This window comes from Ranitomeya imitator, chromosome 1, assembly GCF_032444005.1.
Source record: "Ranitomeya imitator isolate aRanImi1 chromosome 1, aRanImi1.pri, whole genome shotgun sequence".
Taxonomy (NCBI): domain Eukaryota; kingdom Metazoa; phylum Chordata; class Amphibia; order Anura; family Dendrobatidae; genus Ranitomeya; species Ranitomeya imitator.
This window is the reverse complement of record NC_091282.1, coordinates 1,077,737,313-1,077,761,424: the sequence shown is the minus strand read 5'-3', so window position 1 is coordinate 1,077,761,424 and position 24,112 is coordinate 1,077,737,313. Positions and strand designations below refer to the sequence as shown.

General features: G+C 43.0%; 3 protein-coding genes across 3 annotated transcripts in view; 1 reads left to right on the top strand and 2 right to left on the bottom strand.

The window, feature by feature from the left end:
* The window catches only part of GALNTL6 (polypeptide N-acetylgalactosaminyltransferase like 6), a 3,161,254-nt gene that overhangs the window by 2,889,586 nt on the left and 247,556 nt on the right, over positions 1–24,112 (bottom strand). The window lies entirely within an intron of this gene.
* LOC138657549 (uncharacterized) lies at positions 14,561–15,667 on the top strand. Its single transcript, XM_069745317.1, has 5 exons — positions 14,561–14,714; positions 14,800–14,874; positions 15,002–15,118; positions 15,209–15,410; positions 15,504–15,667. Exons 1-5 carry the CDS (start codon positions 14,670–14,672, stop codon positions 15,665–15,667), a joined length of 603 nt encoding a protein of 200 aa, XP_069601418.1. The 5' UTR covers positions 14,561–14,669.
* Positions 16,574–18,421, bottom strand: LOC138656895 (uncharacterized). The gene is made up of 2 exons (XM_069744233.1): positions 18,228–18,421; positions 16,574–17,907 (listed from the first exon to the last, which is right to left on the bottom strand). The coding sequence occupies exons 1-2, from the start codon at positions 18,416–18,418 to the stop codon at positions 17,025–17,027; spliced, it is 1,074 nt and encodes a 357-aa protein (XP_069600334.1). The 5' UTR covers positions 18,419–18,421; the 3' UTR covers positions 16,574–17,024.

The following is a 24,112-nucleotide window of genomic DNA, read 5'->3' as shown; positions in this document are numbered from 1 at the left end:
TCAAGAGCAGGTATTAGTAATTGAGAGGTGTCTGTAAGACATCCCTATTACTAACCCAATAGTTAGATTGTAAAAAAAACCACGCCCAGAATAATGTCCTTTATTTGAAATAAAGACACTGACACATTTATTGTGCTGAGATGCCATGAGAAAGGTTGCCGGAGTTTATAGCCAATAAACCTCGGACACTTTATGATGGCAGAAAGTTCTCATGCAGCCCGTGGTGCCATAAGAGAGCTGACCGGGGTGTCTCAGTTATGAACTCTGGTGTCCTTACTCACGACAGCTCAGTGCTACACATTGCAGGAGCATGATTAGGCTTCTGTCTCAGTGTGAGTTTAATTACACTCACCTGGGGGGCGGTCTGGTGCCGTCCTGTCCGATGGATGCCACAGGTCTGGATCCGGTGCCTCTCATCTTCTTGTGCTGCCACCCTCCTGTTGCTTCATCGCTCCTTGGCATTGTGCTCCTGCACAGGTGTACTTATCTGCCCTGTTGAGGGCAGACCAAAGTACTGCAGTGCTCAGGTGCTGGGAAAGGTCGCCGGAGTTTATAGCTAATAAACCTCGGACACTTTATTATGGCAGAAGGTTCTCATGCAGCCCGTGGTGCCATAAGAGAGCTGACCGGGGTTCCTCAGTTATAAACTCTTATGTCCTTACTCACAACAGCTCAGTGCTACACATTGCAGGAGCGTCATTAGCCTTCTGTCTCAGTGTGAGCTAGCTAGGGTGGAAAGCAGTCACTGATGTGACTACTCTTCAAGTCTTCCAGATCTTCATGGAACAGTAGGGATTAACTTCTTGTCAGACAGGTGAGGAAAATGGATGTTTATTATTTTTCGCCTTTTATAGGTGACCTGGGCATCAGAGGATTATTTTCATATCAGGCAGGTGAGGATTATAGTGGTTTATTATTTTTATTCGTTTACAGGGGACATGAGCTTCAGTGGATTAGGCATAAAGGTGAGTATATCTTTGCTATTTTATTTTAACCCCTTTACCCCCAAGGGTGGTTTGCACGTCAATGACCAGGCCAATTTTTACAATTCTGACCACTGTCCCTTTATGAGGTTATAACTCCGAAACGCTTCAACGGATCCTGGTGATTCTGACATTGTTTTCTCGTGACATATTGTACTTCATGATAGTTGTAAAATTTCTTTGATAGTACCTGCGTTTATTTGTGAAAAAAACGGAAATTTGGCGAAAATTTTGAAAATTTCGCAATTTTCAAACTTTGAATTTTTATGCAATTAAATCACAGAGATATGTCACACAAAATACTTAATAAGTAACATTTCCCACATGTCTCCTTTAAATCAGCATAATTTTGGAACCAAATTTTTTTTTTGTTAGGGAGTTATAAGGGTTAAAAGTTGACCAGCAATTTCTCATTTTTACAACACCATTTTTTTTTAGGGACCACGTCTCATTTGAAGTCATTTTGAGGGGTCTATATGATAGAAAATGCCCAAGTGTGACACCATTCTAAAAACTGCACCCCTCAAGGTGCTCAAAACCACATTCAAGAAGTTTATTAACCCTTCAGGTGTTTAATAGGAATTTTTGGAATGTTTAAATAAAAATGAACATTTAACTTTTTTACACAAAAAATTTATTCAGCTCCAATTTGTTTTATTTTACCAAGGGTAACAGGAGAAAATGGACCCCAAAAGTTGTTGTCCAATTTGTCCTGAGTACGCTGATACCCCATATGTGGCAGTAAACCACTGTTTGGGCGCATGGGAGAGCTCGGAAGGGAAGGAGCGCCGTTTGACTTTTCAATGCAAAATTGACAGGAATTGAGATGGGACGCCATGTTGCGTTTGGAGAGCCACTGATGTGCCTAAACATTGAAACCCCCCACAAGTGACACCATTTGGGAAAGTAGACCCCCTAAGGAACTTATCTGGATGTGTGGTGAGCACTTTGACCCACCAAGTGCTTCACAGAAGTTTATAATGCAGAACCGTAAAAATAAAAAATCATATTTTTTCACAAAAATTATATTTTTGCCCCCAATTTTTTATTTTTCCAAGGGTAAGAGAAGAAATTGGACCTCAAAAGTTGTTGTCCAATTTGTCCTGAGTACGCTGATACCCCATATGTGGCAGTAAACCACTGTTTGGGCGCATGGGAGACCTCGGAAGGGAAGGAGCGCCGTTTGACTTTTCAATGCAAAATTGACAGGAATTGAGATGGGACGCCATGTTGCGTTTGGAGAGCCACTGATGTGCCTAAACATTGAAACCCCCCACAAGTGACACCATTTTGGAAAGTAGACCCCCTAAGGAACTTATCTGGATGTGTGGTGAGCACTTTGACCCACCAAGGGCTTCACAGAAGTTTATAATGCAGAGCCATAAAAATAAAACAAAATTTTTTTCCCACAAAAATTATTTTTTAGCCCCCAGTTTTGTATTTTCCCTAGGGTAACAGGAGAAATTGGACCCCAAAAGTTGTTGTCCAATTTGTCCTGAGTACGCTGATACCCCATATGTGAGAGGGAACCACCGTTTGGGCGCATGGGAGGGCTCGGAAGGGAAGGAGCGCCATTTGGAATGCAGACTTAGATGGAATGGTCTGCAGGCGTCACATTGCATTTGCAGAGCCCCTAATGTACCTAAACAGTAGAAACCCCCCACAAGTGACACCATTTTGGAAAGTAGACCCCTCAATGAACTTATCTAGATGTGTTGTGAGAACTTTGAACCCCCAAGTGTTTCACTACAGTTTATAACGCAGAGCCGTGAAAATAAAAAATCTTTTTGTTTTCCCACAAAAATTATTTTTAGCCCCCAGTTTTGTATTTTCCCAAGGGTAACAGGAGAAATTGGTCCACAAAAGTTGTTGTCCAATTTGTCCTGAGTACGCTGATACCCCATATGTGAGGGTAAACCCCTGTTTGGGCACACGGGAGAGCTCGGAAGGGAAGGAGCACTGTTTTACTTTTTCAACGCAGAATTGGCTGGAATTGAGATCGGACGCCATGCCGTGTTTGGAGAGCCCCTGATGTGCCGAAACAGTGGAAACCCCCCAATTATAACTGAAACACTAATCTAAACACACCCCTAACCCTAATTCCAACGGTAACCCTAACCACACCTCTAACCCTGACACACCCCTAACCCTAATCCCAACCCTATTCCCAACTGTAAATGTAATCTAAACCCTAACCCTAACTTTAGCCCCAACCCTAAAGGCCCCGTCACACAGCGACGCTGCAGCGATACCGACAACGATCCAGATCGCTGCAGCGTCGCTGTTTGGTCGCTGGAGAGCTGTCACACAGACCGCTCTCCAGCGACCAACGATCCCGAGGTCCCCGGTAACCAGGGTAAACATCGGGTAACTAAGCGCAGGGCCGCGCTTAGTAACCCGATGATTACCCTGGTTACCATCGTTAAAGTAAAAAAAAAAAAACGCTACATACTTACCTACCGCTGTCTGTCCCCGGCGCTCTGCTTCTCTGGTCTGGCTGTGAGCACAGCGGCCGGAAAGCAGAGCGGTGACGTCACCGCTCTGCTTTCCGGCTGACCGGCGCTCACAGCCAGACCAGAGAAGCAAAGCGCCGAGGACAGACAGCGATAGGTAAGTATGTAGCATTTGTTTTTTTACTTTTAGGATGGTAACCTGGGTAAACATCGGGTTACTAAGCGCCGCCCTGCGCTTAGTTACCCGATGTTTACCCTGGTTACCAGCGAAGACATCGCTGAATCGGCGTCACACACGCCGATTCAGCGATGTCAGCGGGACCTCAACGATCAAAAAATGGCCCAGGCCATTCCGACACGACCAGCGATCTCACAGCAGGGGCCTGATCGCTGGTACGTGTCACACATAGCGAGATCGCTACTGAGATCGCTGTTGCGTCACAAAACTTGTGACTCAGCAGCGATCTCGCTATGTGTGACGGGTCCTTTACTGTAGCCCCAACCCTAACCCTAGCCCTAACCCTAGCCCTAACCCTAACCCTAACCCTAACCCTAGCCCTAACCCTAACCCTAGCCCTAACCCTAACCCTAACCCTAGCCCTAGCCCTAACCCTAGCCCTAACCCTAGCCCTAACCCTAGCCCTAATGGGAAAATGGAAATAAATACATTTTTTTTTATTTTTCCCTAACTAAGGGGGTGATGAAGGGGGGTTTGATTTACTTTTATAGCGAGTTTTTTAGCGGATTTTTATGATTGGCAGCCGTCACACACTGAAAGACGCTTTTTATTGCAAAAAATATTTTGAGAGCTATAATTTTTCCATATTTTGGTCCACAGAGTCATGTGAGGTCTTGTTTTTTGCGGGACGAGTTGACGTTTTTACTGAAAACATTTTCGGGCACGTGACATTTTTTGATCGCTTTTTATTCCAATTTTTGTGAGGAAGAATGACCAAAAACCAGCTATTCATGAATTTCTATTGGGGGAGGCGTTTATACCGTTCCGCGTTTGGTAAAATTGATAAATCAGTTTTATTCTTCGGGTCAGTACGATTACAGCGATACCTCATTTATATCATTTTTTTATGGTTTGGCGCTTTTATACGATAAAAACTATTTTACAGAAAAAATAATTATTTTTGCATCGCTTTATTCTCAGGACTATAACTTTTTTATTTTTTTGCTGATGATGCTGTATAGCGGCTCGTTTTTTGCGGGACAATATGACGCTTTCAGCGGTACCATGGTTATTTATATCTGTCCTTTTGATCGCGTGTTATTCCACTTTTTGTTCGGCGGTATGATAATAAAGCGTTGTTTTTTGCCTCGTTTTTTTTTTTTTTTCTTACGGTGTTTACTGAAGGGGTTAACTAGTGGGACAGTTTTATAGGTCGGGTCGTTACGGACGCGGCGATACTAAATATGTGTACTTTTATTGGGTTTTTTTTTTATTTAGATGAAGAAATGTATTTATGGGAATAATTTTTTTTTTTTTTCATTATTTTGGAATATTTTTTTTTATTTTTTTTTACACATTTGGAAAAATTTTTTTTTACTTTTTTACTTTGTCCCAGGGGGGGACATCACAGATCAGTGATCTGACAGTTTGCACAGCACTCTGTCAGATCACTGATCTGACATGCAGCGCTGCAGCCTTCACAGTGCCTGCTCTGAGAAGGCTCTGTGAAGCCACCTCCCTCCCTGCAGGACCCGGATCCGCGGCCATCTTGGATCCGGGGCTGGAGGGAGCAGGGAGGGAGGTGAGACCCTCGCAGCAACGTGATCACATCGCGTTGCTGCGGGGGACTCAGGGAAGCCCGCAGGGAGCCCCCTCCCTGCGCGGTGCTTCCCTGCACCGCCGGCACATCGCGATCATGTTTGATCGCGGTGTGCCAGGGGTTAATGTGCCGGGGGCGGTCCGTGACCGCTCCTGGCACATAGTGCCGGATGTCAGCTGCGATAAGCAGCTGACACCCGGCCGCGATCGGCCGCGCTCCCCCCGTGAGCGCGGCCGATCGGCTATGACGTACTATCCCGTCCAGGGTCAGATAAGCCCAGGGCACCTCGACGGGATAGTACGTCTAAGGTCACAGAGGGGTTAAGTAAAGGTATTAATGTTTTTATTTCAAATAAAATATATTATTATAATAATAATATTCTGGCTGTGTTTCTTTTTATAATCTAACTATAGGTAAGTAACTAGGTGTCTTTTAAATGCCTCTGTATTACTAACCCCTGGGCTTGATTTCAGTGGCTATGAAATAGCTGACATTAACCCTAAACTTATCACCCAACTTGCCACCACACCAGAGCAGAGTCAGATTGCCAGAATTGGTGTATTTATTAGATGCACCTTTCCTGGGATGGGTCCAGTCTGATGGGTGCCACAGGTCCAGGTCCAGTGACTCTCATCTTCTTGTGCTGCCACCCTCCTGTTGCTTCATTACTCCTCGGCATCGTGCTCCTGCGCAGGTGTACTTATCTGCCCTGTTGAGGGCCGGCCAAAGTACTGCAGTGCTAAGGTGCTGGGAAAGGTCAGAGAGGCCCGGAGCCTGTGCACTGCAGTATTTTACTCTGTCCTCAACAGGGCAGATAAGTACTCCTGTGCAGGAGCGCTATGCCGGGAACCGATCGCCCCCCAGGTGAAAATAGTAAAAGTTATTTTTCTTATCTTGCAGGTTGGATTAGGGACTTATCTACAGCATTATAGAATGCAGTAGGTAAGCCCTGAAAGGCGGTATCCGCATCTTATATCGGCCAAACCTGCTGACAGGTTTGCTTTAAGTGTGTCAAACATGCAAAAGAATAGGAAATCAGGAGGGGGCCAAACACTTGTTCACACCATTATTCTTTAACACAAAGATACACATTAATAAATTTGGGATCTCAAGGTTATTTTAAGCTGCATTGTGATATTTTATATTTTTGTTTTGAGTGTACTATTATTTTACATATTCACTTTTTCTGTGTGCAATCTTTTAAAATGTTTTAGTTTCTTTACTGTGCTATAAACAATGTAAATCTTTTATTAATTCACAATAAAATGATATTTCTACTTAAAAGGTTCCTAATGTTTAGTCACAATGTGGAATAGTAAATGGATGTCAGTTTAATGAGGACTGGAATAGTTTGTGTCAGTTTTAAAAAATGTGGTGGCACAATTGAACAATTGTGTGCAGCACACAGAGAAGGGATTTCTATGTAGATGTCATTAGAGTACTGTGACTCAACTCTTCACTCAGGTTTTTCCAGGACAATACACCTACCTGTATGCCCAGAATCATCAGTTCAGGAACATATAATAATGATAATAACAATAATAATAATGTAAGGTAATATATTTTTCAGGAAATTGGGTAAATAATTGAAACAGTTTTTTTGTAACCAGTTCTTATTTTTTAGGATCAGTCCAGGTATTAATTAAAAAGCACTGTCCTAGCACACAAACCCAACCAGCTCATTTACAATATGCCCCACTCCAGATATCACAGAAAAATAGTGGCAAGCAATCCACACTGTGAATATCTGTCAGCTTTTCTCACCAGTCTATAACATAAAAAGGGTATTCTCAGGATATTCCATAAATAGATAAAAAATAAATAGATGATGGTCCTAACATTAAGACCCACCATAATCTCAAGAACATGCTGCCGGTATATGAACTATATGATAAGAGCTAGATATACTTAGGCCAGCAGACATCACAACTTACGCATAGTTTAAGTTCAAATTCCACCATGCAACACAAAATACCTACTCAGAGATGACAAATAAGGATCACGGTAGAACATAATATACCTTCCCAGCAGCACCAATCAAATATAGGTAAATACTATTATACCGGGAAAGCGATAAGACCTCTTTTTATTCCGTTTAGGGAACACTAATTTTCGATTACCACAAAAAAAGGAGCCCGCTGACTTATCGAACCTATTCAGGAACATCCCACTGCTGACCCCAATTCATTACATCTTGCAGGGGTAGAAAAAGTTAGGTATCCCCCCACAAGGTGGAAATTATAATCAATTGTTGAGAAAAGAAGCAAGGTGGATTTTAAATGCTTCTGCCCAAGGCCCATTGGGACATAGTGATATGGATATGGATATGTCCATATTTATGTGAATTAATTTTAAAAGTATTTTATCGTATGTGATGTTTGTTTGCACTGAACAGGAGAATGGATGGATACTACGCATCATGCCTTTAAGAAGGAAGTAGTCCTACATCAGTTGTACCTGTATAAGCACTGTTGCAGCGCGAAACAGCCATTGTCCTCTCTTACTCTCTCCTGCACAGGCCCTGCCTACTGCTCTGCTTCTTTTGCTTCCTGGAATAAAGGACTTTTAACTGCAGAACATGGTGAGTGCCACTTTTCATTTTTTTCTCCGATGGCAAATATCAAAAAGCAGCACAACATACTGTTAGGTGTCGAGTTCCCGCTTCTGCACAAGGGGAATCTCGAGCCATCTCCGCTGCGGTCTCCCATTCTTATCCAGCCGCAGTGGAGTCTGCTCAGCAGAGACGTCGGTCCCAGCGTCTTGCTCAGTCTCACTCTGTACACAGAGTTACTGCTGCTTTTCCTGCTTCTGCCATTGAAGTCAGTGTTGGGCAGCGGCGAGCAGATGCTTTTGGGGCTAAGTCCTGCTTTTCTCTTTCTGAGCATGCCCAGGGCAACATCTCCCATTGGAGATCGAGGGTCACATGCTCAGGTACTGCAGCACATCCCATTGGTCCTCCAGGAAGGTCCTGAAAGGGCAAAACTTTGGTAGCAGCTTCCCATTGGTCCTTTATTGGAAGGTCCTGAACGTGCTGCAACTATATAAGCTGCGCATGACCTCACGGCCATGCGCTAGTGTACATTTGTAAATGTGTGTGTGTTGTGAGTGAAAGTCGCTCTTTAAATAACCCTCCCTATTGGATGACTGTTCGCGGAAGGTGTATGTTTGCTATCTAGCGCCCGACTTAGCCATCAGCACGTAAACACACAATACAGCGTCTTATTGCTGTGACCGCCAGTGCGGCGCCTTGTGCTTTCACAGCGCTTTCCTGACCCAAGCCTGGGTGGTTAGTGGCGTTCGCCAGTGCGGCACTGCATGCACTCTCGTGCTTCTATTGCTGTCACTCTGACACCTCAGTAGCGGTGTCGAGCGCATGAGGTCTATGTACTCAAATCCTGTGTCTTGGGATTGAGTTCTGAGACTCGTTGCTTGCGCTCTTGGTGCGGTACCACGGCCCTGTGACGTAACAGGGTTCGCTTCCTTCACACAGGGTGAGGTTAGCCCATGTGTGTATTCACTTTGTACCGCCATATAGTCCGTCATTACTTGGCAGCAGGTTCCATCTCTGCATGGTGGACCCTGGGCTGCAAACGCACCATAGTCTATCTGTCTTATTATTTGGTGCGTTCCGCTAGCCCTAACACATACCTTCCCAGCAGCACCAAATAAATATCATAATAATTTTATTGATATAGAGCAAACATATTCGGCAGTACTTTACAATTGCAGGGAAAATGCACAGACAAAAAAAACTTTACAAAGTAACAGATAGTTTAACAGTTGTAGGAATGAGGGCCCTACTCACAAGCTTGCAATCTGTAAGGAAATGGCTGGGGGTAACAATGGGTAGAATGTGCTTGTCATGTATAGTCCTGCCATCATTATAGTGAAGAACAGTTGATATAAAGCTGTACGAGCCAGTTTTCATTCGGTATCTTTCTCAGTAATGGCTGATAATTGAGTGCATGGAGGATACTATTGGGCGCAAGGAGGATGTGGAGACTGATGAATAAGAAGGGCCAGATTCTAAGGGGAAAATTAGAACTGAGAACATGGGAGAGTTAGATTAATAAAGTGAGGCAATAAGCCTGTCTACAAAGATGAAAGCATGCTTAAAAATATGGGGGCTAGGTATTAGGTATTAATCAGGTCCTCCAGGGTAGTGCAATCCTGAAAACTAAGGCAGCTCAAGAGAAGCTTTGGAGATAGAAGTAAGAGGTTTGGACTATGGAAGATTTCAGTACTAGATCAGTTGCAGAGTGAAGAGCACAGGTATCGTGATAGACAGATCTGAGGGAGGAGATGTTTGATGGTGCAGAAACTTGTATGTGAGAGCGATACATTTATACAGTACCTGTAGCGGATTGGTAACCAGTGCAATGACTTTCACAATGTGGAGGCATTGGTGTAGTGACTGGACAGAAATATGATCCTGGCTGCTGCATTCAGGACTGATTTGAGAGGAGAAAGTATGGGAAGAGGGAGATCAATCAGTTGAGTCTACCAGTAGTTCAGACGTAAATGAATGAGTGACAGTAAGAGTCACAGTGCAGCACAACCTACCTTCCCAGCCTTACCAATCCCAATGCAGCACCATGTACCTTCTCAGCAGCATCGAATAAATATCACAGTGCAGCACAACATATAGTTATAGGGTTTGTTCACAGGGTGCATTTTTACAGTGTAAAAATGCTGAATTTTAGAGTACCATTAAAATGAATGAGATTTCTGAAATTATATGGGCATGCTGTCTATTTTTTCTTGCAGATCATATTATTTTTCACAGCAGTCATGTCTTTAAGCATTTTTGCAGCACTCTATCGCTAAAAATGAATGGACTTTACAGATGCAGCAGTAAAACCTCAGTCAAACGTTCTTACATTACAGACATCTAAGGCTTTATATAAACTGAGCATAGATGAGTCAGTCTGCAGAGCACAACAGCGTTATGATTTATCTGCTGTGCTCTGAACAATGCAGTGACAGTGGCGATGAGCGCAAGTCAACAGCTTGACATTGCACCTCTAATCTCAGGCTACCAAGCTGACCTCACTGCTGGAAGAAGTAACTTTCATTGTTCTCCTCTCATTGCCGCTCAGAGTACTTCTGTGGTGGTTATGTCTTCCAGTGATGATAAAAGCTGTTATCATCACTGGAAGACATAACCACCACAGAAGTACTCTGAGCGGCGGTGAGAGGAGAACAATGAAAGTAAAATAATGCCAGGATGCCCAACCTGTATTCACCGCTGCTGTCCCAGACCTTATGTTGTGCCCTGCCACTGGTGCCATACCCAGGTCACAGTATTGGAGATGTGGAGTCTTCTATGGCCTGGGGCTCTCGTGTTAGGCTACTTTCACACTAGCGTTAACTGCAATACGTTAAAATGCGTCGTTTTGCAGAAAAAACGTATGCAGCAAAATATTTTGCTGCATACGTTTTTTCCCCATAGACTTGTATTGGCGACGTATTGCGACGGATTTGCATTCGTCGGTATACGTCTTTCGACGGATGCGTCGAAAAGAGGCGACACGTCGTCTGGAAAAAAGAAGATTGTAACGTTTTTTGTCTCCGCCAATAAAACGTGTCTCGGCGCATTCGTCGGCATGCGTCTTTTGCTAGAATGAAAGTCTATGAGCGACGGATGCGTCGAGACACGTCGTACGACGCAATGCAGCGCTGCAATACGTTTTTTTCTACTGAGCATGCTCAGAAACAGGTGTTTTTATCTAAATGGCCAGACATCCCCAAATCTATATAAACCTGGTCTGGGCCTTCAAACCCCACATATGCCAGCAAGACTCAGAGAGAAGAAGAAGCCTCCAGCCAGCCGGACCCCAAGAGCCCAGCCTGGACACCAAGAGCCCAGCCTGGACCCCAAGAGCCCTGCCGGACACCAAGAGCCCAGCCGGACCCCAAGAGCCCAGCCTGGACCCCAAGAGCCCTGCCGGACACCAAGAGCCCAGCCTGGACACCAAGAGCCCAGCCGGACCCCAAGAGCCCAGCCTGGACCCCAAGAGCCCTGCCGGACACCAAGAGCCCAGCCTGGACACCAAGAGCCCAGCCGGACCCCAAGAGCCCAGCCTGGACCCCAAGAGCCCTGCCGGACACCAAGAGCCCAGCCGGACCCCAAGAGCCCAGCCTGGACCTCAAGAGCCCTGCCGGACACCAAGAGCCCAGCCGGACAGCAAGAGCCCAGCCTGGCAGCAAGGACCAGACACACTACAACAGTGTGAGTATATTGCCATTTGTGTGTGTGTGTGTGCGCATTTGTGTATGACGTACTGACTATAGCAAGAGCTTATAAAACCTGAATCCAACCTGAGGCCTGCCGTCATCCTGCAACAGCCATTGCCATGCTACAGTCCAGATCCACCGTGAGGCCTGCCACTGTGAAGATATCAAGCTCCAGCCGGAGGACTGATGGCCGTGTGTGTGTGTGTGTGTGGGTGTGTGTGTTTATTTTTGTACTGCTGTGTGCTTTTCTATGTATGTGTTCACGTGCCTGCACCTTATTATGCCTTCGTCAATATTGCGACTGTTCATGTGTTATGCTTGCGTTATGACTCGGCTTGCAGGTATGTTTGTGTGCGTCTTGTTGGTTGCATGTGCATTTGTCAATGCCATATTGGTTAATATTGATTTTTGATGTATTTACTAATTAAGGTACCGTCACACTGAGTGACGCTGCAGCAATACCGACAATAATCCGGATCACTGCAGCGTCGCTGTTTGGTCGCTGGAGAGCTGTTACACAGACAGCTCTCCAGCAACCAACGATGCCAGTAACCAGGGTAAACATGGGGTTACTAAGTGCATAGCCGCGCTTAGTAACCCGATGTTTACCATGGTTACCAGTGTAAAAGTAAAAAAAAAAAAAGGTAAAAAAAAAAATATCCGCTGTCTGTCCCCGTGCTGTGCTTCTCTGCATTGTGAGCGCCAGCCAGCCGTAAAGCAGAGCAGAGCGGTGACGTCACCACTCTGCTTTCCGGCCGCTGTGCTTATACAGGGCAGAGAAGCAGAACGCCGAGGGACAGACAGCGGAACATAAGTATGAAGTGTTTGTGTTTTTTCTTACTTTTACACTGTTAACCAGGGTAAACATCGGGTTAATAAGTGCAGAGCCGCGCTTAGTAACCTGATGTTTACCCTAGTTACCAGTGAACAAATCGCTTAATTGGCGTCACACACGGCGATTCAGCGATGTCTACATAAAGTCCAGCAACGAAATAAAGTTCTGGACTTTCTGCAGCGACCAATGACATCACAGCAGGATTCTGATCGCCGCTGTGTGTCAAACTGAACGATATCGCTAACCAGGACGCTGCAACGTCACGGTTTGCTAGCGATATCGTTCAGTGTGACGGTACCTTTAAGGTACCGTCACACTTAGCGACGCTGCAGCGATACCGACAACGATCCGGATCGCTGCAGCGTCGCTGTTTGGTCGCTGGAGAGCTGTCACAAAGACCGCTCTCCAGCGACCAACGATCCAGAGGTCCCCGGTAAACCAGGGTAAACATCGGGTAACTAAGCGCAGGGCCGCGCTTAGTAACCCGATGTTTACCCTGGTTACCAGCGTAAAAAAACAAACAGTACATACTTACATTCAGCTGTCTGTCCCCTGCCGTCTGGTTACTGCACTGAATGCTGGCCGTAAAGTGAAAGCAGAGCACAGCCACAGCGGTGAGTCATCGCTGTGTGACTCACCGCTGTGCTGTGCTTTCACTTTCACTTTCCGGCCAGCAGTCAGTGCAGGAACCAGACGGCAGGGGACAGACAGCTGAATGTAAGTATGTACTGTTTGTTTTTTTACGCTGGTAACCAGGGTAAACATCGGGTTACTAAGCGCGGCCCTGCGCTTAGTTACCCGATGTTTACCCTGGTTACCAGCAAAGACATCGCTGAATCGGTGTCACACACGCCGATTCAGCGATGTCTGCGGGGAGTCCAGCGACCAAATAAAGTTCTGGACTTTATTCCCCGACCAGCGACATCACAGCAGGGGCCTGATCGCTGCTGCGTGTCACACTGGACGATATCGCTAGTGAGGACGCTGCAACGTCACAGATCGCTAGCGATATCGTCTAGTGTGACAGTACCTTTAGTATAGTGTTTTGTGCACTTTTTTTTTTTTTTGTTTATTAAAATGGATGTATTATTGCAAAGTCTAATGGTCTGCAGCTTGAGGTTATATTTTTTTTTTTTAAATTTACTTAACCATTCCCATTCGATGTACTTGTATTTTAAAATAAAGAGCATTTCTGCTCCATTGTGATTTAAAAAAAAAAAAAAAAAAAAAAAATTATATATTAATAAAATGTTTCTTAAAAAATTGTCCGTAGTATAATTTCTTAAAGGTAAATTTAAATCAGGTGTATGTACCAATGGTTACACATGCAATACAGAGTTGTTTGAGTGGTCATTTTTTAATAAAGGTTATCCTTTGAAATTTTATTTCGGGGAGGTAATTCTTTTTTTTTTTAAAACATAAAAATATTTGTAAAGGTGTCTCACAGTTTACCTTTTTTTGTTTTTGGGACATGGAAAAGAATGGTATAACGTGCACCAGTTTTTGGGTTTGGGTGTTCACATATTTTTCTCATTTTAACATGGTGTTTAGTGGTAAACATTACCTATTTCTGCTTTGGTCTAACTTCAATCCATTATACTTATTATATTGCAGATAGAGTAGGGACCACACTGACCGGCATAAGCCACCTGGACCACAGCCACCTGGCCCACATCCAGAAAATCTGAAAAGTAAGTTTTGAAGACCCCAAATCTGCTACTTCAATGTGTAGAGCAGATTGCAAGTGTCTTTTAACTTACAGACCTACCAGGACCACAGCCACCTGGACCACAGCCACCTTGACCACAGCCACCTGGACCACAGCCACCTGGACCACAGCCACCTGGCCCACATCCAGAAAATCTGAAAAGTAAGTTTTGAAGACCCCAAATCTGCTACTTCAATGTGTAGAGCAGATTGCAAGTGTCTTTTAACTTACAGACCTACCAGGACCACAGCCACCTGGACCACAGCCACCTGGACCACAGCCACCTGGACCACAGCCACCTGGACCACAGCCACCTGGCCCACATCCAGAAAATCTGAAAAGTAAGTTTTGAAGACCCCAAATCTGCTACTTCAATGTGTAGAGCAGATTGCAAGTGTCTTTTAACTTACAGACCTACCAGGACCACAGCCACCTGGACCACAGCCACCTGGACCACAGCCACCTGGCCCACATCCAGAAAATCTGAAAAGTAAGTTTTGAAGACCCCAAATCTGCTACTTCAATGTGTAGAGCAGATTGCAAGTGTCTTTTAACTTACAGACCTACCAGGACCACAGCCACCTTGACCACAGCCACCTTGACCACAGCCACCTGGACCACAGCCACCTGGACCACAGCCACCTTGACCACAGCCACCTGGACCACAGCCACACAATGTCCTCTTCCGGCAGCCCTCCTCCACAGCAACAGCAGGTATCGGTAAGTAAAAAAAATTTTTTTTTTTTTTTTTTTTTTAAATTTACATCATTTTGAGTCACTACATGCATTTATTATGTTTCAACAGGAATCAGAATCCGATGAGGAGCTGTCGGAAGGGACCGAGACGGGTGGAGACATCGAAGTGGAGGAGGAACCAAGTGTAAGTTGTGGTGAAACACTTGCTTCACACATCACACTGCACCGTACACAAAACAGAATTTCATATATAACGTAACACAGAAAACATATACATACATTAAAGTTAATTTTTTTATCCTTTATTTCAGTCTCCTGCTGCTGCTGCTGCTGCTGCTGCTGCTGGTGCTGCTGAACGTCCAGCACAGCATGAAGGTTCTCCCAGGCGCTCCCAGAGTCGGCGGACTCGACGCCGCGGTCGGCCATCAGTGAGTCGGTTTTTTGTGGGGCTTCAATTGTTAATTTTTTGCTTTCAGTCTACTAATTTTTAATTCTTTCTTTTTTTTTTGTTCTAACAGGCTTCACAGTGTGCTCCCGAATACGATTCAGATATCGATATTGAAGCCCTCATCGAGGAGGTTCGTGAACGGGAGCCACTGTGGAACATGGCTGACCGCAGGCATGCTGATACCAGTGTCACCCGTCGGCTCTGGTTGGAAGTATGCCGGAACATGTTTGCGAGGTGGGAGGACCTTCTTCCACAGCAGCAGAGCAAACTATGTAAGTATTCACTTTTCAGTGATGTTTTGAGCTGAATGTAATGTCTTGCATTTACGAATATTTTTTTTTTTTTCTTCATTCCTGTCTTCACAGGTAGCAAGGTTAGGAAGCGGTGGCGGTCATTGAGGGATCGCTTTAAGAGGGAGTTTAACGAGGAGATGCAGGCCCCGAGTGGCTCAGCAGCAAGGAAGAAGAGGAGGTACAGATATGGCCCGAACATCTCCTTCCTGAGGGAAACCATGCTGAGTAGAGTGTAAGTATTCAACATCACAGTAAGAACCTGTCTAATCACAAAACTTTTGTTTCAGTCCGGCCTTTTTCATATCAATATATTAACTTATTTTTTTTTCTTTCTCAGCACCTACTCCAGCAACCGTGCGCCTGCATCTACCTCTGCACCCTCTGAAGCGATCCCTCCTGAGTCCGCCACCGGGGACCACGTCGGTAGGCCCCACACCTCTCACCCCTCTGTCCCCTCCACTTCATCCGCCTCTACCAGTGGAGTGCAGCCTTCCTTACTCGCATCTGATGGTCAACAGATAGCGTTCCCTTTACCCCACCCCTCTGACCCTGCCACCTCTACACCACCGGTAGGTTCATGGCGGCAGCGTCAGAGGGGTCAGGAAAGGAGCTATGCTCCTGAGTTCTTGCATCTAAATGCAGGCTTCCAAAATTCATTTAAAATTTTGGGAGAACAAGTGACTGCTGGTTTCAGCATGATGCAATCACGCATGAGTGAAAACCACCATGAAATCAGCAGTCGCTTGGATAGACTGCATTTAGATGTAAGTCAAGCTCCAGCCAATCTTTTTTTTCAGTCCATGCTCAGGAGCATGGAAAAGCTTTCTTTTGATCAGCAGATGCGGGTAATGAATAGCTGCCATAACGCTCTGCTGAAGGTAATTAACGAACCCCAATCTACCCCCACACCTCCCCACACATCCCAGTCCCAATTTCAACACCATGCCCCACAATATCACCGCCAGTCCCAATATCCACATCACTCTCAATATCAACATCAGTACCAATACCCAACCCGGCCCACAACCCAAATGTATTCACCCGTGTTTTCTTCATCTTTGCCCAGCTTTCCTTCCCCAGTAAGTTTTCCACCTACCCCAACACAACACCCCTCTGGTCAGCCTCCTGTTTCCCCCCCCCCTTCCACTACAGACGCAACAGGTAGGGTTTCCCCAATCCCACCTACCAACGTGGTCCAACCTTCCAGCCCCTCCTCCCATAGTTACTCCACCCAACAATACCAGGACCTGTGAACCTGGAATGTACTTGTACATATTTTTTTTTTGCCAAAAAAAAAAGGTTCTTTAAATTACCAAAAAAAAATTTGTGTGGGAAAATTACCCACAAAAAATATATTTTTTGAAATAAACATAATTCTGGTTTACAATCTACTGTGTGTGTGTGTTCATTAATTAAGGTAAATATGAAAGGTTAAGTGAAAAGAAACACCAGACGTTTTCAAGGTTTAACAAAATGGTTTTATATTATATTAGCAAGCAAACCACACACACTCTTTTTTTTTTTTTTTTTTTTTTTGTGGCAGTTGCTACCAAAAAATTTTGGAAAAAAAAAAGAAAAAAAATTAAAAAAAAGTCACACAATTATGTCTTGCCATGGAATCCGCCCAACAGGTGACAAAAAATATTCAGCAAACTGTTCCCTCATCCTAGTAACAGAACCGGTGGAGCGAACAGAGGCACTTCGGTAATCCCACAAGGATGTCTCCAATTGTTCGTCATCCAAGGTAACGGGCTCCTTTGAAATAACAAAATTATGGAGCACCACACATGCCTTTACAACATCGTCTACAGTTTTTGTATCCAGTTTTATTGCCGTCAGCAGAACTCTCCACTTTGCTGTCAAAATACCGAAAGAGCACTCTACCACTCTTCTTGCTCTGGTAAGACGGTAATTAAATACCCGCTTGGTGCGGTGTAATTCACGGCTGCTGTATGGTTTCAGTAGGTGCGGCGACAGTTGAAAGGCTTCATCACCTACACACACATAGGGCAAGGCTGGTTCACTGGTTCCTGGGAGCGGTCTTGCTGGCGGGAAATTGTATGCATCTCCATACAGGCAGCGACCCATCGGAGAGTTTTTAAACACTTGGGAGTCGTTGGACCGGCCATACGCTCCTATATCCACAGCAAGGAATCGGCAGTTGGCGTCAGCAATAGCCATGAGTACAATTGAGAAGTATTTTTTATAGTTATAGTACTCTGATCCTGTTCCTGCCGGTTTTGCAATCCTAATGTGTTTGCCGTCCACAGCACCAACACAATTTGGAAAATTACACATTCGCTCAAATTGTTCGGAACTTCTCATCCAGATTTCCATTGTTGGTTGTGGGATATACTCCAGCTGTAAAGTGTCCCAAATCGCACGACATGTGTCCTTCACAATTCCGCCAATAGTGGAAATCCCCAGCCGGAATTGGAAATGGAGTGAAGTCAAAGATTCACCCGTAGCTAGGAAGCTGCAGGGAAAAATAAAAAAAAATGTAAAAAAAAATTGCACAGACCATCAACCAAGAAAAACAAGTGGAATGGCCTCAAATAAACCAACAAATTACATGCTACAGTAAATGCGGCGCAATGTGTCAGCGCAGTATTCTCTGCAGCATGTAATAACATTCAATATGACCAATGACACAAGAAAAAAAAACAAGTGGAATGGCCTCACATAAACCAACAAATGACATGCTACAGTAAATGCGGCGCAATGTGTCAGCGCAGTATTCTCTGCAGCATGTACTCACATTCAAAATGAGCAATGACATAAAGAAAAAATGCTTACCGCAGTGTCACCATGAGCCGCTCCGCCGGTGTGATGGCAAGCCTCATCCTTGTGTCCTGCCTTTGGATGACATCCTCTATTTTTCCAACCAAATAATCGAAATGTTCCATCCTCATCCGTACATAACTAAAGAATTTTTGGGGGTTGCACCGCAACTCCAGATAGAGAGTGGACTGGACACCCCTGGTCATCCGCAGCTCATTTATTGGATGTATCCAGAATCGTCGCCTTCTCCGTTGCATCATCCGTCTTTCTGCTGCCGCCTCCTTCTCCCGCACTATGATATCCAGGCGATTCGTCTCAAATATAACTTCAGTAACCAAACTCGAAATCCTCCCAATTACACCATCCATCATTGCCACTAAACTAAAACCCTCAAAGATGTGCTGTAAATACAGTCAGTATATAGATTTCCCTAGTTTCCAGTAGCCAATCAAATTTTGGTGCCTCCCATTTTAAAAACGGATCCGTCGTAAAAACGTATGCAACGGATGGAAAAAACGTATGCAACGTATGCAACGCATCCAGCATTTCAACGGAACCGTTTATCGGATTTGCGACGGTTTTGCGACGGATCCGTCGAAATGCTGTATTCGTTGCATACGTTTTGCAGTTTTTTGACGCATCCGTTTTTTCGGGAAAAAGACGTTTTTGGGACGGTTTGCAGTTAACGCTAGTGTGAAAGTAGCCTTACTGGCATGTAAATGTCATGCTCAGACTCTTACACACCAGCATATAAAAATTGCTGTCTTCAATGTCTGAAGAAAGAATTTGTAAATAATTATTAAAACCCTATTTTTTATTTAGTATTACACACTCATGGAAAACCTAGCTTGCCTGCTCTGCCCCATTGAATAACATTCATACAAGTGCGGTCCTTCCTTATGCCCACCCCTCTCCTGCCAGTAGCATTTCCCTTCTCACTGTTTCCCCAATCAAAGCAGCAGAACTTTTCTGCCCACCCTTCCTTCTCTGGCAGCGATGCAATATGTATAATATTTGCAAAGAAAAAAATATATGCAAAACTTAATCAAAAGATTTCACAAAATTCACATATTGTCCTATATCATACTAGTGTTATGTCATCGGAATTTCAATATTGCAAGTATCTAGGCATTTTTACAGTACAATAGATATCAAAAAGTGTTCAAGAGCCAAAAAAGCCAGATGTCTTATTGTGCATTATGAATGAGAGCATGCTTTACTAAAAAATACTGTACATTAATTATGACTGTTCATTTAATGCCTTCTGCATAGAATTGTAATGGTTGCCATTTATGCCAAGTATAAGCGTGTGATTCTACAAATCAAAAATAAGTCTGAATGTGTTTGTCACTATGCCAGGAATAAACAGCCGTAATCTGGAAATAAATAGACAAGTCACAGCTGTGGAGACACCAATTTAGCTTTACCTTGACTCAGAAAGTTTAGTTAAAGCATTCATGGAAAATCATTTTTATACTGCAACACATAAGAAATGACACACCAGTCAAATTACCATGTGGGCCGCCAAAACAGTTTTCTATCATTAGGTTTCTATTACCATATTGTTCCCACTTAATCGAGGAATGCCAATAATAAAATATATTGATCTTTATTTCTCATGAGCGAATATACTTGTTACTTGAGATTTCGAGAGCACGCCCGGGGGTCCTCCGAGTATTTTTTAGTGTTCGGAGATTTAGTTTTTATTGCCGCAGCTGAATGATTTACATCTGTTAGCCAGCATAAGTACATGTGGAGGTTGCCTGGTTGCTAGGGAATCCCCACATGTAAATCATTCAGCTGCGGCAATAAAAACGAAATCTCCGAGGAATAAAAATGCTCGGAGGACCCCCGAGCATGCTCGGGAAATCTCGAGTAATGAGTATATTTGCTCATCACTAATCTTTATTTGTTAGCATAATCCTATTTTTTTTAAGTGTTTATGCAAATTTTAATCATTCACAGTTATACATTTATGATAACATACACTTCACAATATTGATATTGCAACAGTAAAAAAGAAAAGTCTTGGAATTAATAAAATCATGGGATTGATAGACATTAATTATTCAAAAATCATGAAAGAAATGAAAACAAAGTAGTCAAAACATCTCGATTTGTTCAGTATCAGATATGAGCGGCATTCACAGAAATACATGCACTTGCATGCCTTAGCTGCTATCACTAAGGTTATTAATGGTAGTTGGGAGATTGGTATGCCATACTGAATTCACTTGAGAAAGCAATTCATCAAGAACCACTGCTGGCAGCAGCCATTTATAGCATAAGCAATCATGAGAGACTACCAAACCCTGTAAACTAATATAGGCAGTGAATGCAGCAGCCATTCTAGGGTGATTTAGAATAGTAAGAGGATGTCAAAGCTTACAGTTCAGCAATAGGGAAAGGAAGAGAAAGCACTAAGCCACTGGAGAAATACTCCAGACTAAAATATGTTGTACAACTGCAGCTCTGAAGAAGATAAGTGTAGTAGTGAAAAATAAACATATTCAATTGATAAGGGGAAAGAGACAGAAGAGGAGATAGCAGCAACAGCTGATGTATGATATAAAGTCACATGAGACTTATTTACTAGGTCTCATGCAAATGTCCTGACGTACAGTGCAGACCAGGACATGAACAGGACTGTGAGGCAAGTAAAATGAATTCCAGGTGAGCGTACAGTATTATACTGTATATATATATATATACATATACATATATATATATATATATATATATATATATATATATATATGTATATATATATATATATATATACAGTGGGGCAAAAAAGTATTTAGTCAGTCAGCAATAGTGCAAGTTCCACCACTTAAAAAGATGAGAGGCGTCTGTAATTTACATCATAGGTAGACCTCAACTATGGGAGACAAACGGAGAAAAAAAAATCCAGAAAATCACATTGTCTGTTTTTTTAACAATTTGTTTGCATATTATGGTGGAAAATAAGTATTTGGTCAGAAACAAAATTTCATCTCAATACTTTGTAATATATCCTTTGTTGGCAATGACAGAGGTCAAACGTTTTCTGTAAGTCTTCACAAGGTTGCCACACACTGTTGTTGGTATGTTGGCCCATTCCTCCATGCAGATCTCCTCTAGAGCAGTGATGTTTTTGGCTTTTCGCTTGGCAACACGGACTTTCAACTCCCTCCAATGGTTTTCTATAGGGTTGAGATCTGGAGACTGGCTAGGCCACTCCAGGACCTTGAAATGCTTCTTACGAAGCCACTCCTTCGTTGCCCTGGCGGTGTGCTTTGGATCATTGTCATGTTGAAAGACCCAGCCACGTTTCATCTTCAATGCCCTTGCTGATGGAAGGAGGTTTGCACTCAAAATCTCACGATACATGGCCCCATTCATTCTTTCATGTACCCGGATCAGTCGTCCTGGCCCCTTTGCAGAGAAACAGCCCCAAAGCATGATGTTTCCACCACCATGCTTTACAGTAGTTATGGTGTTTGATGGATGCAACTCAGTATTTTTTTCCTCCAAACACGACAAGTTGTGTTTCTACCAAACCGTTCCAGTTTGGTTTCATCAGACCATAGGACATTCTCCCAAAACTCCTCTGGATCATCCAAATGCTCTCTAGCAAACTTCAGACGGGCCCGGACATGTACTGGCTTAAGCAGTGGGACACGTCTGGCACTGCAGGATCTGAGTCCATGGTGGCGTAGTGTGTTACTTATGGTAGGCCTTGTTACATTGGTCCCAGCTCTCTGCAGTTCATTCACTAGGTCCCCCCGCGTGGTTCTGGGATTTTTGCTCACCGTTCTTGTGATCATTCTGACCCCACGGGGTGGGATTTTGCGTGGAGCCCCAGATGGAGGGAGATTATCAGTGGTCTTGTATGTCTTCCATTTTCTAATTATTGCTCCCACTGTTGATTTCTTCACTCCAAGCTGGTTGGCTATTGCAGATTCAGTCTTCCCAGCCTGGTGCAGGGCTACAATTTTGTTTCTGGTGTCCTTTGACAGCTCTTTGGTCTTCACCATAGTGGAGTTTGGAGTCAGACTGTTTGAGGGTGTGCACAGGTGTCTTTTTATACTGATAACAAGTTTAAACAGGTGCCATTACTACAGGTAATGAGTGGAGGAAAGAGGAGACTCTTAAAGAAGAAGTTACAGGTCTGTGAGAGCCAGAAATCTTGATTGTTTGTTTCTGACCAAATACTTATTTTCCACCATAATATGCAAATAAAATGTTAAAAAAACAGACAATGTGATTTTCTGGATTTTTTTTTCTCAGTTTGTCTCCCATAGTTGAGGTCTACCTATGATGTAAATTACAGACGCCTCTCATCTTTTTAAGTGGTGGAACTTGCACTATTGCTGACTGACTAAATACTTTTTTGCCCCACTGTATATATATATATATATATATATATATATATATATATATATATATTTTATCCTACATTTATTATGCTCTGATGATTGTAGGGCAGATTACTTTCAAACATTACTATGTAGAATAAATTTGATGAGAAACAAATTTCCCAATTTATTCAAATCTGATTAATTCAAAATTTTTCAAACGTGCCTCATGCTTATGTCGGATGTCCGTGGGACAGTGTTGTCATCATGTTTTGATCTAAGTCATTGTGCAGGGAGGTGGAAAAGGGGAGCTGTGACACTATTTTCAATTGTAGATCCTGTCTTAGCTACTACATATAAAGGTTTTAAAGGTTTTATTTTGTTATTATTATCTATTATTATAGCACTATTTACTCCATGGCGCTTTACATGTGAAAAGGGGTATACATAGCAAAAAACCATTAGAATAATCTTGAAAAACTGAGTCACCGGCTGGTACAGGAGGAGAGAGGACCCTGCCCGCAAGGGCTCACAATCTACAAGGGATGGGTGAGGATACATTAGCTGAGGGCAGAGCTGGTCATGCAGGGTATGGTGGAACAAGGGTTACTGCAGGTTATTTGTCACAATAATCCTTCCTGTGATGATAACTACTAAAAAGTGATCTGTAGAAAACAAAACTAATCAATCTGACATGTGTGAATTTACTCCTAAAAGGTGTCATTAGAAATTGACATATTGTTTAACATGAGCTTTTATGATGAAGATGTTAAAAAAGTGTGATTTTTTTTTATTTTTTACATTTTCCATATAAAGATGTCCTGAAATCTTTCAATTTTTCCCTATGGCTATTACCATTGCAATGGAAATGCAAAAATGACAATAAAGATGACTTCTTGACAAAAATAAGAAATTTTCCACTTATGAAGTTACATGTCAGGTAAAAGACAAAGGCAGATGAGGATAGTTGCATCAACAGTCACAGCACAAAAATACATGAAAACGTTGAACTCTTTTCTTATATCATTGATATAGGCAGGTTTGAAGATGGTTAAGTAATTTTATTTAATGCCTCCTCATAACGAGGAATGTTAATAGAATATTCCCATCATTTAACATTAATCAAGTACAAAGAAAAAAATGATTTAAATGTTGAAATGCCCTCCAATGGTCTTTAATGACCTTATGGGTGACACAATATGTGAAATAAATGAATAAATATAAAAAAAAATAGTAGAAAACGTAGAAAAGAATACATAAATGAAAAGAGCAGCTGTCAATCCAAACCACAGTTACTAGCCTGCCTGAGTAAAAAAAATATATACTCAGAAAATAAAATAATTGTTATGGATAGAGTAACACATTTTAAATGTATTTCAGTGGTTCTTTATGGTCATAAAAATGTTTAAAATTGTTAAACACCAACACATATTTCCTATAATTACATCTCACAAAAAATTATCCAAGAAATGTTTCAATACCTGAGCAAGAAAAAAACATTAAAGTACTTTAAACCACACAAACAAAAATAATGTGCCCTGTCAAGAATCAAAATATTAA